The sequence below is a fragment of the Eschscholzia californica genome, unplaced genomic scaffold, assembly GCF_041429995.1.
Source record: "Eschscholzia californica isolate CP2 unplaced genomic scaffold, dmEscCali1.0.p SCAF_6, whole genome shotgun sequence".
Classification (NCBI taxonomy): Eukaryota; Viridiplantae; Streptophyta; class Magnoliopsida; order Ranunculales; family Papaveraceae; genus Eschscholzia; species Eschscholzia californica.
Window position 1 is genome coordinate 9,180,790 of NW_028238483.1, and position 18,736 is coordinate 9,199,525.

The following is an 18,736-nucleotide window of genomic DNA, read 5'->3' on the forward strand; positions in this document are numbered from 1 at the left end:
CTCTCTCTCTCCAACTCACCTCTCTTCTCGCCGGTCGGCGACCTTCGTCGGAGAAGAGAGATGAGTAGAAAATAAGTATAGAAAGGGCAGTTAGAACATTTACTTCAAAAAAGTGGGCCATAGTTGAATTTAAAGAAAATAGGGAGTCATAAACTCAAATTGAAATTAACTCATTTTATTTATTTATTATGTATAAAAATCAGACCATAACAATAGATAGCCGTTCAAATATGTCGCAAACCGGTCCGGGTGGTCCGTTTCACCCCAGAGGTTTTAGGCCCTTTTGATCTTTGCCTAATTTGGGGTTATTATGTCAACCACCGATCGATCTCCCTAGCGGGAATAATACAATTGGGCGGGAAACATTGTGCTCTCGACAATAAAAGGGGAATCCTTTCACCATTTACTTTACTTCTTCTTCTTCAAAGATCAGAGGTTAGGGTTTCTCAGAAGGTAAAAATGTATTCAGCGACACAGACGCCGTTCGACATCAACGCCGCCTTCTCTGGCGGAGGATATATGCCTTCTCAGGCAACTCAAATCACTGAATCTGGTTCTTCTTCAGCCAACGTAATCCCCCTTTTCTCTTCGTTTCATTTCTTTTTTTTTCCTTTTTTATACATTTCTTTCAGAATTCTTTAGTTTCTTTCGTTGATTTTGTTTCAGGATCGTGACAAGGGGTTGGCTCCATTAACTGTGAAGCAGATAACTAGTGCTTTGATCACAAGTGAAGACAAATCTAATTTCCTTGTTGATGGTGTTGCTGTAAAAAATGTATTGCCATGATATCCTATTTTTTATTTTTTATCTTGTAGTACTGGATATTTGTTAAATTGGATATTGCGTTTGTGTTTTATGGTTTGGGTTAGGTTACACTTGTTGGATTAGTTTCCAACAAAGAGGAAAAAGTAACAGAGATTACTTTTACCCTTGACGATGGGACGGGGAAAATGGATTGTCAAAGATGGTAAACTCTTGTTGCATTATTCATCTGTTTATTAGATAGTTTACATCGAATACTATTTGGTTGTGTTTGGTGAATATGTTTTGGGTTTTCCACCTTCTACCCCGGAAACTTTTCCTGTTTCTCCAAAACATCAACCTATGATAAATTGCCAACTATTTTTATGCTAAAGTTTTTTACTCTGTCATTAGGATGAACGAAAGCATAGATACAAGGGAAATGTCGGAAGTACAGTAAGTTCTTTACTGTTTATTTTATGTATATATATACTTCATCTTCAAAATTTTGCATCTATACTGGGAAGTAAAAGTTATATCTTTCTTTGTGTTACAATGTTTACTTTTCCACTTATTTGAACATTTTGTAGGTAATATAGGTTGATTTAATTTAATTTTGTTTACATCTAGGGTTGGGATGTATGTTCGAGTTCACGGGCACTTGAAAGCCTTTCAGGGGAAAAAACACATGGTCGTCTTTTCTGTTCGGTATGTTTCTACAATGTTTTTACTTTCATAGTTTCATTATAGCATTGCTCTGTAATTAAGCATTTAAAGTAAGAATCAGGGTAGATGAACTTTACTTTATTGGTTTGTTTTTCACCAACTCTTGTTATTGTCACCTTTGTTTATGGTTGCATTTGATTCTCATCCATCTACTCCTTGATTAAAATTTTCTTGTAAGAATAAGTACAGAATTATTTGCAAGGAATCCCACGTTTCTCTCTGGGGTCTGGCCAAAAATCCTAGCATGACTTTGGGAAAGATTAGTAGTCTTATGATGAACATTGTTTGTTCTAGTCTCTCTGCGATGCATTCGTTTATATAAAAAAAAAACACATAGCAGTATCTGGTGAAGTGAAATGCATCACTAAACATGTTGCAACTTACAACATAGGATTGCTTCAAATGTTAACTGATGTTCATGAGTACTGGAGTAACTCGATCAAGTTAGTGATAGGGATAGCAACTTCAATGATCTAATGCTTGACTGTTTATTTTCATTTGAAGCTTTATTTTGTCCGATATTGTAACATTCAAACTCAATATTGTATATTATTGTTCAAACAATGTTACAAGATACTTAACCCCTCGCGCTTATCGTGTATTGGACTTCCGTAGCATTTTGTAGCACTTAAGCTTAACTTCCTGATTGTGAAATATTCAGTTTTAGTTAACCAATTTTATTTTATAAAAACTATTGGATTAATTAGTTGAATAGTTAACTGCAAGCATTTAAGTTTCATCGAGATGGAGTGTTTGATAGTAAGTGTATAACCTGTTAGGTTGTGCTGGCAGTACATGTGTAAATTCCTGATATGGGTATTCAATTGTAGTATCTTAAGTTGTTGAATATGATTTTCAGACCTGTGACAGACTTCAATGAGATTGCTCATCACTTTCTTGGGTGTATGTATGTACACTGCCTCAATACGAAATCACAGGTATTAATTCCGCAAACTGGGCCTTAATTGTACTTGTGGTAGACTGTTTCTTAACCATGTGATTAATGATCATTACTTTTGTTTATCTACGAACGGTAAAGGATGGTATCCGCGCCCAGCCTCAGAATATCAATTCAACCGTGACTAGTGGATCAATGGGATATCAAAATGATGCTCTAAATCAAGTATTCATATCAAAATTATGCTCCAAATCAAGTATTAATTCATATCTTAATTCTTCTTTTCTTGGCTTTGCTGCCTCATTTTTTATTTGATTTTTTTCAGATATCTGGCCTAAGTCGAATTGATCATATGATCGTTGAATGTCTGAATCTACCTGCAAATATGTAAGTTATCTTCAAAACTCCTGGTTTTTGAATCTTACTGTTTCAAATAAACAATTGCCCTCAGAGTGTCTAAAGCTAGTCATTCTGGTAGCTTGCACAATTACTAATTTACTATTCCTGTATGAATAAAATGCGAAGTATGTTGTCCACATCTCTGTGCCTGGTTTGCTCACCCAAGTAATTTGGTTTGTTTCTTTAGTGGGGGATCAGCGGGGGTACATATAGATGATCTTGCCAAGCAACTAAAGCTTCCAGTTGCAACTCTCATGTAACCCTCACTCTCTCTCTACACATGTATATATTTTCTTACTCATATATATTACAGCGTCTAACCATTTCTTTTCTTTTTGCAGGGATTCAATTAAAGCACTTGAGGACGAGGGCACAGTTTACACAACAATCGACGACTTTCATTACAAGACCACTAAAAACTTTTAAGGACTTGTGTTTTTTCATGTCGATTGATGTAAGATTCCTACCTTCTTGTGAATGTATCATGTCTGGGATACATCCTAATCTTGGCAAGTTTGTGTCATCACATATGTATCTCTTTTATTTTTTTTGTACTGTTTCTGCTGACTTAATTTCGGATACTGATTTCTTGTTACTAAGAAAACAATTTTGCTATTTTTTGCTTTATACTAAGATATCACTTGTGCTGTCCTGAATGAAATAGTTTCAGCATTTTTTTTGAGAAATGGACTACGATCCTTTACTTTTGTGGTATCACATATGCATCTCTTTTACTTTTTTTTTGGTACTGTTTCTGCTGACTTAGGTGCTGTTTGTTTTTTTAAAATGTCTGAATCTGAATTAGCTGAACCGAATTTGGCTGAATCTGAATTGGCTTAATTCACAAGTTAGAATGTTTGTTTTCCGTATTTGAATCATTATGTCTGAACTTGTACTTTGACATTAATACCCTTATCTCATATCTTAAACAAACAGAACCTAAGCTCAAAACCCTATTTCTCAAAATAAAACCTCAATTCCTTTCTCCAGATAACCCTAATTCCTGCCTCCGAAGGAAACCTTAATTCCTGCCTCCTCTCTCACTCGGTCTAACCCTAATTCCTGCCTCCTCTCTCACTTAATCGTTCTAACCCTAATTCATGCTTCCTCTCTCACTCAATCGTTCTCCTTCTCTCTCAATCAATCGTTTTCAAGACCAAGATCTAAACAATAACTTCAACAACCAGCCAAATATGAAGATAACATATCTTGAACTGAAGAAAAAAGCCATCCATAACCAAAGATTGCTGCTAGTTGAAGACTTCGATGGGCCATCTTCAACCACGCAAACAAAATCTCTTACATCTTACTCGAGTCTACTTCTCCGATTGATGGTCTATTATGTGATTGTGGTGGTTGTCTGGGAGGTGGTGGTTCGGTTGGTGGTGGTGTACTCTGAGGTGGTTCGGTTGGTGGTGGTGTCCCTGAGGTGGTTCGGTTGGTGGTGGTGATGTAGGCTGAGGTGGTTCGGCTGATGGTGGTGATGTAGTCTGAGGTGGTTCGGCTGATGGTGGTGATGTACTGTGGTTTGTGGTGATGTACTGTGGTGGTGGTGGTGGTGGTGGTGGTGGTGGTGGTGGTGGTGGTGGTGATGATGAGCTTTGTTCGGTGGTGGTGATGATGAGCTTTGTTCGGTGGTGGTGGTGGTGGTGGGTTTGCCGATGGTGGGTGGTGGGTTTGCCGATGGTGGGTGGTGGTGTCGTCTGTGGGTGGTGGCTTTGGTGGGTTGATAAAAAAAAAATTCTAAAATGAAGGGGCAGAAATGTCATTTGACATATTTCAGAAATTATTCCACTTTTTCAGACTTGTTTTGAGGTCTGAAATATTTGAGGGTTTTTTCAGCCAATTCAGACCTTGGTCAAATTCAGACAAATTTTCAGATTTTCTTAAATTAAAAATGAAACATCTGAAATCTGAATTGAGTTCCAATTCAGATTTCAGATCTGAAAAAATAAAAAAACAAACAGGACCTTAATTTTGGATGCTGAAATAGTTACAGCATTTTAACCTAGTTATCAAGATAAGGCTTTTTATATTGAACAAGGTTATCAAGATAATGTTGCTCATGAATGACCGAGGTAGTACACGATTGGAACTCACAATAGTCACCCTGTCTGTCCGTTTAGGGGGTTCATTTACCTGTCTGTAATACCCCTTTCTTTCCTCGTCTCTTTGTGTTATGAAAAGAATATAAACTATTAGATAGGTTAAGATGGGAGTATCAGATTAGGTTATGTTATGGTATATAAATCTCAAAATCAGAAGAATCCCAACCCCTTTCTTTCCTCGTCTCTTCGACTCTCTTCGGCTCTTGTATGTTCTTATTCTCAACGGTGAAGCGTCTACCTTTAATTAGAATGAATGCTTCTCTCTTTTCTGATTTTTATGTGAGAAGCTTCTTTCTCTAAAAATATTAAATAATCATAATGAATCATTTGCTATTATGACTCTCTACTTTGAGAAACTTTACGTCCCTAACTATAAAATAGACACCCTGTATTTTGTCGCATCATTAATAAATATGTTATTTATGTTATTTGATTGTGGTATTATTAACTTTGTTCTTATTGTTCATTAAGTTAATGAAATCAATGATTTTTCTTTCATTTTTTTGTCAAAATAACGGTGTATAACTGGTGCCTGACCGACCAGTGTCTGGCTAGAAAAACGGACACGGAATGACATTTTTACAAAGAAAAAACGAAACGGTTCATTCTGTTTTGACCCCAAATTTGTGACTAACTGGCCAATTTTGCTTCTCTAAGTGATTGGTGCTGATTTCAGAATTTGATAATCTGGTTATTTGTCGGAATAGTGAATCTGTGATGCTGGATCCGAACGATGAATGACTGGTATGTTCTAGCTAGCATCAATCATGCTTTTGCTTCTGCTCCTGGAAACCTGGGGGAAAACCTACAAGGAGCTCGGATTCACTGTTGTCACGAGGGTCGATTCGACGCCCTCCGCTTCGGTTTCAGTTATCGGGGTGGTCTCCTTTTGGAAGCCTTTGTTCCGGTCTTGCATCTTTTTCTTCTGTGAACACAGTACTCCATAGCTTTCGAGTTGTTTCGCCGGAGCATGGTGCGAAAGCACTAGCCGGGGTTGAAAAGAGTTTTCGTAAAAGGGTCCTTATTTTTTCCGTTCGCTCCCAACCTCTTCAACTCTTTTCGCAGATGCTGCCTCTTTTTAGGATTTCAAGAGGCTCAACTGCAAGTTTGCATATTCTCTGCATCCCTAGGTTTTTTAGCTTTGAGGTGTTCAACCTTAGTAGCTAATTCCTCAATTTCAAGGCATTCTGTCTCGTTAACCATATGTTCTTCTTAAGTCGTTCCGATTTTTCAAAGTAATTTGAAAATAAAGTAAAGTGTGATTCCGCGATGAATAAAGTTGAGATTCGAGTTATCGAACGACAATGATCTTGCTGAATTCATTCATCCTTTTGGCACCAATTTGCTGATGTAAAAATTTCCTTCCGGTATCAGTCAGAATGATGAGACCGTTATGGTGAATCTCGCTTTTGCTCCTCTCGACTTGGGAACAAAACCCGGAAGGAGCTTAGAAACCTCTTTGACGCTCAAGACAGTCAGATTGTCTTTGCAGTTAAAGTATGGAATATTGAGTGAACATGTGGTGACTTACTTGATGTATTGAGAGAAAGTTGATTCGCTCGTTGTGATTCCTGTATTGAACCTATCTTCTTTAAGACGATTTTATTCCTTCTTATAGGATGCTTTGACTGATTGCAAGGAGGTGGAGAAGATGAGGCAACAAAGATATCGTGTTGAATTGAAACTGCTACTTCTTAGTTTAAAGATTTAAGGGTTTCCCTTTGGGGTTCCCATTTGGGGTTATCCCATATCTTTGATATCTGGATGTTATTTTTTTCAATGATTTTTGATAGACTTATTTCCGAATTGATAGATTCTTTAGGAGATATTTCCTCTATGAAAGATTTTTGAAGCCTAAGTTTATTAAATACTTAAGATCCTTACCGATTGTGATCTTTGATTAGTTTCGGGATGGGGTCGACGAACATCAGGCAGGCTTCAACTCCCCATGTTTCAAGATTGAGGTATCGACCCCCGGTGACGTAGACCTCCTAGTCTCCTCGTAAATCCCAAGGTAGACCTGGTTGTATTGATGCAAGGTAGAGGCGCTTAAGATGACCTTACCAACCCCCCAAGTTCTGGGTTTGAGTAGCTGACCTTTTCGGGCTTAACTAGTCTGTTGACATAAGGGTTACCCCGTTGGGATTTTGGTCTTTTCTTGATTTACTGATCATAGGCAACTGATGACCAATTTTTGGATCATCAATCATCATCCTCATACACTAAAATTTATGTACTGTACATTTCAAAATAAGCTAAAACTTAATCTTCAATCTACTAAAATCGAACTTTATAGCTACAAAACCTTCAAATTTGTTTAACAAAAAAGTCCAAATCTGTTCAAGAAAGAAATCCACTCTCTTTAAGAAATAATTCATCTAAGTTCATCAAATCTGTTCTTGAAACCCCATTAATATTTGCTTCATTGATTTGTAGAAGAAAAAATTGAGAGAAAAGAAATAAAAGCTCTGCAAATTTTAGAAAGAAAGAGAGATGGTCTATAGAGAGAGAAATAAGAGGGTGTGCGCGTTATTTTCTCTCATCCAGAAAAAGGAAAGTTTTTTGCTTCATGTATAGTGCAAATGGAGGAACGACAAAACCAAAAAAAGGAAAAGTGCACCTGGATATTTCCTGACAAAAGACATGCACCTTATTTCTTCTCTGGTCTAGGGATGGGTCTTACTAGGGGGTTAATTTTTTTGACCTTAGCCTAGTTTTTTCGATTCCTTTCTTTGCCCACTTCATTTCCTATTTTTTCCACCTCACCATCTTCTGCCTTCATATGTCGCTAGCAGAAGGTCGTCGGCCGACGACTTTCGTTGGACGACCCTAATTTTTTTTGTACTTCTTCCACCACCATCTTCGCATCTTCTTTCTCTCAAAATTTTTTTTTTCTCTCTCCATTCTATATCTCTCTCTCCCTCCCTATTTCTCTGATTGATCAATTCAAATGATTGTTAGAAATATTAAACTGTACAAGACTAGAAAGATTTAACACGAGACTTGAACCAATAAGTATATTATTCTCTAAATACAAAGTTCCTAATATATTCAACTTGTCGGAAGATTCAGAAATGTTACCAGAAAAGTTATTATTAGCAAGATTCAGACGACTAGGTTATTTCGACCAAACAGAAAATCAGGAATCTCACCGCTCAAATCAGTTTCCTCGTAAGTATAGATCAACACAAACATCGGAGGTGAAGAAAGTTGACCGGTTGAAGCGTTGAGACAAAGAGAGAGAGAATTCTCAAGTGAGTTAGGCTTCCAAACACATGATGGGTCTAAAAAGTTACCCTAAAAGGTCACCAGCCGCAAGTATATGAGCGTTAAGTAATAATCCGATAAGATCGAGATCGGTCCACGGAGATAGGAAGGTGATTTGGATAGGGAAAGAGTCAAATCCACCGGTTTAGGTGTCACTGACTAACTACGACTAAAAACGGAAAGATAATGATTGGGTTTTTGAATGATTTATAGAAAAATAAAGGAAACAAATAAAACTAATCTAAATGAGATATGAGAGAAATTCGGGAAACAAGTTGCAAGAAGAGTCGGCAATAGTAGATTGAGAGGGATACTTCGATCCACAAGATTGATAGTGACAAATGCTAATTATCTATTAGCATGAAAAGTTAGTTAACTTCACCCACATTGACAATCCTAAGCATAATATGTCAAACTAAGCATAATCGATGAAACGTTACTAAGTATCGACTATCAAACTAATAACACACTATCAAATGGGTTGACAGTCAACAAGTATGACACTCCTAAGCAGAGTACGTCAAACTAAGTATAACCGATCAAAAGTCACTAAGCATCGATTATCAAATTAAGTACGAACTATCAAATGATATGTCAATAGACGATTAAGATCAAGGCTTCTAATTCATAAAATTAGACGAAGTTAATTGAACTAACATGTAAACAAATAATAAGTCATTCATCACATATCAAATCATGTTTCACACGTATTCGAATACAAAAGTTGACTAGAATGGTGCAACAATTAACAAACGGGAAGAAAATAAAGAAAGACACAAGTTACCCTCTTTCGATGAGGCACGAGGCTAGGATCGTCGGGAAATGTATGCGGTTAGGTGCAGCCGACCTTCCCTTGGAAATGTTCTGATTTCCCTATAACTGTTTAAATTAGGTGTCCCCTTAGTAAAAACCAGAGTCCTTTTAGCAAACATAGTCTTATTCTTCTTTGCAATCAAACCACAATAAAAGATACACCAAGCTTTATCTCTCTAAGAAATTCAACACCAAGGCCCAATAAAATCACAAAAATTTCAAGACAACAGATTCCCAAGTAAAAACCATAGGTTTTCCAGCCAAAGGAATGCCCGGGATAACCCTTGAGAGGTCTGGTCAAAGTAAGGGGGTTCCGACCTAGGGAGTTGTTGTCCAAGACCCCCAAAACCTTTTCGCAAAAACCTGAGTTGTTCCTCTCTAACCCTAGTGGCGAGAAGCTCTTGTTCTAGTCTGAGCTACTGCAACTGCGACTAGAAGAAGAAACCGAGTTGTTGTTCCTCCCGTCACTAGCTCTTGTTCAAGTGAAACCCGAGTTGTCCCTTGCTTGTTCTTCAGTGTCCCGTGTTCTTGCTTCTTTTCACTCTAGTTCTCTCAAAACCCTAGCTTCTAGAACTTTAGAAAACCCTAGCACTTTGGACGGAGAAGATGAAAAACAGATTCGTTAATTTTCTTTTCTGAAGACATATATGTAAAACCCTCCAAACCAAGTGGGTGCCCGTAAGTTTCTTTCATCTGTCATTTTCTTTGAACTCTTGGGCTTTTGGACTTTGCTTCTCATTAGAAATCAAGGGGGTGCCTTCATCAAATATACACATCTAATTTCCAGAAAAGACTAAAATATCACTTGCCTTCTTTTTTCCACAACTTTCCCGTCCGAACTTCGATTTGACTTCCATTTTCGCCGCCAGACTCACCATTGACTCCACTTTTTCATTAACCTCTGATTTTCACCAAAATACCCCTAGTGCTCTTTCCTTCCGGTCTCTTCTACATGAGATAAAAATGTGATAAATGCTACGTTTTATTCCGTCAAACTCCTTACCTCCAATAAGTTACTTAACAAGAAAAACACATAAATTATGAGAGGTAAAATCCGAAACGAACTAAGTCATTGAAGTTAAGTGATCGAAATGTGGCATTTTCACGCCACATCAACACACCAGGCGGAAGGTTTCCCATCAAATATGGTTTTGCGAGATAGAAAACCCAGAAGAATGGTTTTATCAAAGTCAAATCTAGCTTTAGTGCCAAAAAGAACGACAGTATCTGAAATCAGATCTGGTTTTCCGAGATAGAAAAACCAGAACGGGAAGAGAAAAAACAAAGCGATGCAAGAGAGATGGAACACAAAAATAAGGTGGCCAATATATGGACTCCATATATATCTTATGTGGAACACAATTTCCGAGCTCGGTGCAAGTCAACTATGCTTGACTTATATTTAATAGGGAACAAAACTATTAGGCCTTTAATATTTAAACAATGATTGCGGAGGACCATAAACAAATGCAATAGATAAAAAATAAAATAACTTAATTGTCATTTTTCTTCTTCTTCTTCTTCTTCCGCTTGAATGCCTACCTGGAGAATCAATGTAAGAGGTAGCTCACTCGCGGAAATTTAATAAATCGGGGCGGGGAGTTTGTAAAGGAATTCCCTTTAACATTGGAATTAAAAAATTCGTTGGAACAAAACCCACAGATAGTAGCAAACATAACTAGTACTTTTCGTGGGATTCCCACGAAATAGTAGGTACCATTCCGTGGGATTCCTAGGAAATAATAGCTACCATTTCGTGGGAACCCCATGAAACAATAACAGTGCTTACTTCAGTTTCCTGGGACTCGTATTTTGTGGGAAAATCGTATAAGATTTTCTAGGGTTATCATCTCTATAGTTTGTAAAGATTATAGGGTTCATGAAAACAACCAAATCTGCCATGATTTGGCTTGGTTTTGTTCAACAAACCACATTTGGGACAAATTCAATCAAAAATCTAACAAATTTGATGAAAAAATGTTAAATATAAGCTTTATGTGGGAATGAAACTATCTTTCTCTTTGGAAGATTCTCCAACAATATCCTTTGAGTTTTTTAGTCTTGCCATGATCAACAATCTTCTCTCTAGAAACTTAGTTGTTGGTGATGATAAAGAAGAAGGTGTTGCCTAGAGTTTAAAGAAGAAGAAAAGGGAATGACTTAAAGTAAAATCTCTAATTTTTAAAGGACACGAGTGAAATGTATTAGAGTAATGTCCCCCTATATTTTTTTTTCCATATAAAATCGTTGTTCACATAAGATATTTGATTGCCCATATATTTCCACCAGAGGGAAAGAAAAGATAGAGACAAAGTGTACTGGGCAATTTATGGAACATAAATGGCCAAAACAGAATTGGAACCACACAGCAGAACGTGACCGTCATTATTCTTATGGGCAGTTTAGAGTGAAAAAAGTGTTCTTAAGTTCTTACAAAATTGGTTATGAGCTTGTTTCATGATCTAGGTAGTCATCAATAGGCTCAATACCTTAATGGCTCAACCATTTCATTACATTCTTCTACAAAATAACCTCTCCCTCTTTTGATCTTTTATTCTGTTTCATCAAACCTCATTCATTAGCTCTTTGGTACCTAGTTCATCAAACCTCATTCATTAGCTCTTTGGCCATTTCTGTTTCATCAAACCTCATTCATTAGCTCTGTTTCATCAAACCTCATTCTGTTTTTTCTCTCTATATTTCCACCAGAGGGAAAGAAAAGATAGAGACAAAGTGTACTGGGCAATTTATGGAACATAAATGGCCAAAACAGAATTGGAACCACACAGTAGAACGTGACCGTCATTATTCTTATGGGCAATTTAGAGAGAAAAAAGTGTTCTTAAGTTCTTACAAAATTGGTTATGAGCTTGTTTCATGATCTAGGTAGTCATCAATAGGCTCAATACCTTAATGGCTCAACCATTTCATTACATTCTTCTACAAAATAACCTCTCCCTCTTTTGATCTTTTATTCTGTTTCATCAAACCTCATTCATTAGCTCTTTGGTACCTAGTTCTTTTTTTCATTATTCATGATAGATTTGGATACTCATCGATACAAGTTTTAGAAAGAGAAGAAGCGATTTCAAGAAGCTTCTCACCATAGGGTTTGGAAATCCCAAATCAGATCTATGGTATGGGAAACCCAAATCAGATCTAGAGTTAGTGGAAATCCCAAACCTTAGTGTAGAGAGAGAAGAAGAAGAGAGAAGAAGAAATTAAATTTTCTTTTTTAGTTTAAAGGTCGTCGTAAAAATTGGTTGTCGGCGACCTTTAACAAAAAAGATGGTGAGGTGGAGAAAGGGATAGATGAGATGAAAGTGGAGGAAAAAATAATAGATGAGTTGACATTTAATGCTTTAAACTTTTTTGAAATTAGTTTCATTTTGGCTCTTAAGGATATTTTCGAAAAAGTTAAATTTTTTTAACTTTATAGGCTAAATCGAACTGTCAGACACTTTTAATCATCTCTAATCCTAAAATGGGTTTATAAACCAAAACATTAAAGAAAATGGAAATCTAGTCCATTTGTATCCATCTCTAGAGAAAACACAAATTCCTAGATTTCATATTAAATCATAATACCTAAACTAACCTTCTATATAAACAAAAACTCCTTTTCCATTTCTGTCTCCCACATTCTCTCTTCAATCACGCTCCTATTAACAGAAACCATTATCTTCTTTATTCTTCAAAACGGAAACCATTACTTTTCTCTCTCTAAAACCAAAAACTCTACTCAATCAGGATTTGACGAGGCTCTAAATCTCCTACCAATCTATTACACCAGCTGACACCTCCATTGGTTATTTTGATTTCCATCATCAAAGATTCAGTTTGTTTTATTTTTAAGATCAACAATTGCTTCTGAGGTTAAAGTAACAAGTTTAATCTTTCTATTTAATGTTTTCATCATCATCTACAAAGATATTTATGATTTTCATTATAATCGGTTTCATCTCTGTATCATGTTTTCATATATTCATCATTATTCATGATTTTCTCTCTCTAAGATCTTCACAACCGATTTATGATGTTAATGTTAAATCCTTGTTTACTAATTCATTATCGTCGATTATGTTATGTTTGTATCCATGTATTATTTTATTTTTCATTAGATTTAGGTTACAGATCTTGATGTTTAAAACATTTCTTGATATCAGATCCCGATAACCGTACCATTTCTGAACTAGAGAATATCCTGTACGTTTTTTTGTACAGAATGTAAACGATGTGTAATTTAAAAGAAATTATGTGTAATTTATTGAACATGACACATTTGAACTAGAGAAGATTCCGTACAATGTTATTGTAACAGAATGTAAACAATGTGTATTGTTCAAACAATGATATGTACTTTATTGCGCTTTACATGATGAGAAATGAAAATTTCCCATCTGAATCTCTTAACTCGGGCTAATTAGTCCATTTTGAGCTGTTACTTTGATGATTTGCTTGTTTTTCTTTCTCAGGTGCCTTCTGAAGAATTGTGCACGATAAACAGATAAAAACGGGAAAAATGCATGCTAAGGGTGTTCTGGTCATTTTGAGATCAAAGTTGGCTGGATATTTTGGTCAATTGTGGTACTTGGATGAAAGTAGAGTCCAAGACGAACCCAACAACGAAAGCGAAAGTCAAATCGGAGACCGGACGAGAAAGTTTGACAAGGTCAAACTTTAGGTCAAAATCAATTGACTTCAGGTCAGCATACATGAAATCAGTGAGAGACACACGGCGTATGCACAAAGAATCAGATGGATGGTCACGATCTGCAAGTGGGACACGTTCGGGCAAGGAATTAGGAAGCGGGGAATTTTCAAGGGCCAAGATTCAGTGTAGCACACACCCGATCCTCCGTGTACCCGCGGGAATCTCAAGGGGTACACGTGACAACGTGCTCAGCTCAGCGGTTGAACGGCCTCAGCATCTATTCTTGATACACCACCGTTATAGCAAAGTCGTCCTCCTTTTCAGCAGAACACGATTTGGTAATCTTTCTCTCTTATCTCATTATTTCTCCACTGATTTATTTTCAAAGAGAGAAAGAGAAAGTTTTGTTTTAAATGAAAGCAAACAGAGAGGGGGAAGGAAAGATTACCAAGATGATTTTTCTAAACAGAGGAGGTGAGATTTTAGAAATGGAAAGTGTGAGCTGGTTTAGAATAAAGAAAATTGAGAGGATCTCAAACCGAGAAGGAAAGAGTGGATTCGATCTTGGGAAAGAAGACAGAGAAATAGAAACTTCACAACCGAGAAGGAGATTAGTGTGGAAAGAAAGATTGGAGGATTATTTCTTCATCTTATGACTTCTATAAAGAGAGAGAGGGAGAAAAGGAGTTACATCATTCCACGGCTTACAACAGGAAAGCACGGTTTAGAGAGAGAGAGAAGAAAATCACGGTTTAGAGAGAAAGAAACAGAACCCAAGATTCATCTATCATCATCACTCGTGTTCTTTTACTTTTTTTTCCCATTTTTTTGTTCCTCCTTTGTGAGAGAGAGGGAGATTACAGAAAGAGAGAGAGAGAGAGAGAAATTGTAGAGAGAGAGAGAAGCAAAACAAATTACAGAAAAAAGTTGTTCTCGGATTTTGCTTATTGTGTGTTATTTGATTTACTGTTTTCTTAGTGAGAAAGAGAATACAGAGAGTTCTAATATTAAGAGAAAGAGAAACAGAAACAGTAGAGTGAGGAAGGTTAGAGAAATGGAGAAGACGAGAAAATAGGTGAGAAAATAATTTTCCCACAGGGAATCCATTTCCGGGAAGACGAGAAAATCGTTTTCCCCGAGGGCGTGTTTGGCTGCCAGTGGAAAATCAGAAGGAAACCGTTTCCAGCAAAGAAAAAGTCTTTTTTCTCTTCTCCTTCTTTACTTTATTTTCCAAATTTTTTTATATAATGTCCATGAGTAACTAATCTTTTATCTAGGGTTTTAGATGAAGTTCTTCATAATTAATTTTATCGATATGATTTGTTAATAATTTTTATTGTTTTTCATGATAAAATCTTCCGGATTTTTAGACCATTCATGGACTAAAATCTGAGTTATATAAAGAATTTGCTAATTAAATCATAATAAATCGTCGTTAGAATTGTTAGAAGGACGGATTCGAAAACCCTAGGTTCCTCCATCTCTTGAATTTTATATCATTTAAGTTTATTTGTTATCTCTATCTGAATTATATCATCAAAACCAAGTTAGATTCCAAGTTAGAATTTAAGTTTGACTAAGTCTCTGAGGAACGAACCGGTCTTACCGGAATTTATTACAACTTGACACCCGTGCACTTGCGGGCGTAGACCTATTTTGGGTAACCTTTCTAGGCCCATCTAGTTTTTGGCGCAGCTGCCGGGGATTAAGTTTGAATTTGTCTTATCTTATTTTTATATTTGGAAAGTTTTATTTTTGGTAAGTTTTTATTTTTGAACACTTTGACTTTCTTTTCCATTTTTGCTGTGTAGAACGCTAAGGAGCAAAGGAAAAGGCGCAACAAGGAGAGGAGCTTAAGAAAAGAAATTTACAGTTTTATTTTTAGTATTTTTTTTTAATTTTTGGTGAGAGAGAGACTTTTAGACTTTCTAGTTTTTATTTTGGTTTTAAAGTTTTGACCCTAAATTGGAGGGCTTTATAAATTGTAACCGAAAACCAAAACGAAGCCTCGGGTTGGAACACTCACGGGAGAGTGGCCCGGGTCGTCTGCAAGGGGTCATCGCCCGTCTTGAACGGGAGGTAATTTCTCTAATCACCCACGAATCCCCTGTCAGTGGGTAATTGCGTGTTTTGTGTGCCTAATTGCTTTGATCGAATTGTTTAGTATAAGCATTCTGGTAAGGGCAATAACCCAATTGAAAGATAGGAGACGGATTTCATCACCGTTCTCTTGCCCAAATAGGTAACAACATTCACGATCCTAAACCTCACCTAAAAACTAAAAACTGATTTAGACATTAGCCCCTAAGGTTTCAAGCTCATAGAATCTTTGAAATAATTCAGGGACTCGATTTTTATTTGGGCATTCCTAAAGGGAAAGTTCACTCAACTCTTTATAAGGTCGCCTCGAGAAGAGGAAACGTTACCAGGTTGGACGGCTATCACAACGTTTATCGTTGGCCGTCTCCAAGAGTTGTTTGATCGTAGTACTTGGACGGAGTAACCCTCATAAACATTATAGTTCAAGCTTTGTTACGAAATAGGAGCTGTCTAGATTTTTAAGGTAAATCTGACCAACTTGTCTGTCGTGTAGATTTTGTTTAGGTTGCTTGGTGGAGTCAGACTGATTGTGTTTGCTTTCCTCTAGGGTCTTCGTAGTGATTCCTCGATTTTCGATTTAAAAAAAAAAATTTGTTGAGAATATCCTTGGTCATTGGGCTCTAGTTTATGCCCGATAGATATCGTGATAAGAGAGGTCGTTTCATTAGTAGAGAAACTCATCTAAGTAATCTTCTAGCCAATCTCTCTTTGAGTGACACTATGGGTGAAAATCTAAACCAAGCCAGGAATGGAAATCCACCTATGACACTCAGGGATTACATGAACCCTACTAGAACATGTCAACCATCATGCATACAGTTACCCCACTCCACGGCTCACTTCGAGTTAAAGCCGAGCATTATCCAAATGCTCCCACTCTTTCGTGGGGTTGAGAACGAGAATCCCTACCACCATGTTAGGGATTTTGAAGAAATTTGTGGGACTATAAGATTTCCCAATATGTCTGATGAAATAGTGAGGCTTAGGTTGTGTAGGGATTTATACCCTTATACTAGTGTTTATAGCGGAAATAAGACATCTAATGTCTACACTAGTATCCCCAGGATCACATGCAAAACTAGTAATTAATCTAATGGAGATAGTAGATTACCTTAATCGCTTTTCCCTCGAACTAGTTGAATTGATTGAAGAAGACCAAGAGCTTCAAGTGTAGCTCCTCTACTTGGGACACGAGCAATCAATTTGATCTCCCACCTTGTTGTATAGCTAGCACACCAATGGTGGTTGGATAGAAGAACACCTTCTTCTTTGACTAGATTGATAGTAATGGGAATTAGCTCACTTTCTCCTCTCTACTTGATATGGTAGAGTAAGAAAGCTTAGAGAGAAATTCCACACCTTATTCTCTGCCCTAAGAGTGTTTATATAGAACCCTAATAAGAATCCACCTCCTTTTAGGTTTCCCAAAACACCCTTTAGAATAAGATTTAGGGAAATAGTCGAAAATAACAACTATTGATATTTTCTCAATTCCCTAAGGAGGAGGTGTCCAAACACCACGAAAATTGGCAGATATAATGTTTGTTATATCAGCAACTAACCCTCCAAAATTCAGCCCAATCCGAGTCCTAGAAGTACCCGAACCGGTCTAGGCCCAAAAACCCTGTTTTTGGCCTTTTTGTACTATCTTTGCCTAATTCCTTTTTAGGCCTATGAGATATGTTTATGGGACACTCCCATGATTATATCTCACTCCCACTAGTCATATCCTAGATCAATTTTTCACTCTTATGTGTAACCCGTTGTAGGATCCGATCGAAGTTAGCCGCGAATTACTTCGTAATTCGACGATCGTAGTTGGTCTCTAGCTACAACTCTACGATCCCTAAATCAATCGGACTTGATGATATTCCACATCAATTGTCCTATCCGACAAATTGTTCGCATTGTCACCTTGGTCGAAGGACATCTCCTTCAACTCCTTCAGGTTGTTCCCTTTCTCTTTGAGAGAGAAAGCAAAATCTTGGTTGTACACCCTTCTACTAGTGTTTATAGCGGAATTAAGACATCTAATGTCTACACTAGTATTCCCAGGATCACATGCATAAGTCTATGATAATCATTAATTAAAACTAGAAAGATAAATACCTTATTCGCTAGTTTTCCCTCGAACCTTTCCAATTGCTTATGAGAAGACCAAGAGCTTCAAGTGTAGCTCCTCTACTTGGGACACGAGCAATCAATTTGATCTCCCACCTTGTTGTATAGCTAGCACACCAATGGTGGTTGGAAGAAGAACTCCTTTCTTCTTGACTAGATAGATAGTTAATGGGAATTAGCTCACTTTCTCCTCTCTACTTGATGTGGTAGAGTAAGAAAGCTTAGAGAGAAATTCCACACCTTATTCTCTGCCCTAAGAGTGTTTATATAGAACCCTAATAAGAATCCACCTCCTTTTAGGTTTCCTAAAACACCCTTTAGAATAAGATTTAGGGAAATAGTCGAAAATAGCAACTATTGGTATTTTCTCAATTCCCTAAGGAGGAAGTGCCCAAACACCACGAAAATTGGCAGATATAATGTTTATTATATCAGCAACTAACCCTCCATAATTCAGCCCAATCCGAGTCCTAGAAGTACCCGAACCGGTCTAGGCCCAAAAACCCTGTTTTTGGCCTTTTGTACTATCTTTGCCTAATTCCTTTTTAGGCCTATGAGATATGTTTATGGGACACTCCCATGATTATATCTCACTCCCACTAGTCATATCCTAGATCAATTTGTCACTCTTATGTGTAACCCGTTGTAGGATCCGATCGAAGTTAGCCGCGAATTACTTCGTAATTCGACGATCGTAGTTGGTATCTAGCTACAACTCTACGATCCCTAAATCAATCGGACTTGATGATCTTCCACATCAATTGTCCTATCCGACAAATTGTTCGCATTGTCACCTTGGTCGAAGGACATCTCCTTCAACTCCTTCAGACTCCCACTTGGACTTAGAACAAGTACAATGCTCGATTCCCATGTCACTTAGTATCCCATCTGATACGTCACGTCATTCAG

At 37.1% G+C, this 18,736-nt stretch overlaps 1 protein-coding gene across 2 annotated transcripts; it reads left to right on the forward strand.

Moving 5' to 3' along the window:
• Window positions 1–201: 201 nt before the first annotated feature.
• LOC147531609 (replication protein A 32 kDa subunit A-like) lies at window positions 202–3,391 on the forward strand. 2 transcript variants are annotated; one of them, XM_086650400.1, is made up of 10 exons: window positions 202–570; window positions 667–774; window positions 870–967; window positions 1,156–1,197; window positions 1,372–1,449; window positions 2,327–2,405; window positions 2,507–2,590; window positions 2,691–2,752; window positions 2,952–3,020; window positions 3,106–3,391. In XM_086650400.1, the coding sequence occupies exons 1-10, from the start codon at window positions 460–462 to the stop codon at window positions 3,188–3,190; spliced, it is 816 nt and encodes a 271-aa protein (XP_086506526.1). In that variant the 5' UTR covers window positions 202–459; the 3' UTR covers window positions 3,191–3,391. The 2 variants fall into 2 exon arrangements, 1 of the variants encoding a protein (XP_086506526.1); XR_015228244.1 differs by having other exon boundaries at window positions 229–570; window positions 2,507–2,621.
• Window positions 3,392–18,736: the final 15,345 nt, after the last annotated feature.

Bases quoted from the DNA above. Each gene is read 5' to 3' on its own strand.
- LOC147531609 (XM_086650400.1), top strand. From the start codon at position 460: ATGTATTCAGCGACACAGACGCCGTTCGACATCAACGCCGCCTTCTCT. The intron at 968-1,155 runs GTAAACTCTTGT...CTCTGTCATTAG, and splicing joins AAAATGGATTGTCAAAGATG to GATGAACGAAAGCATAGATA. The intron at 1,198-1,371 runs GTAAGTTCTTTA...GTTTACATCTAG, and splicing joins AGGGAAATGTCGGAAGTACA to GGTTGGGATGTATGTTCGAG.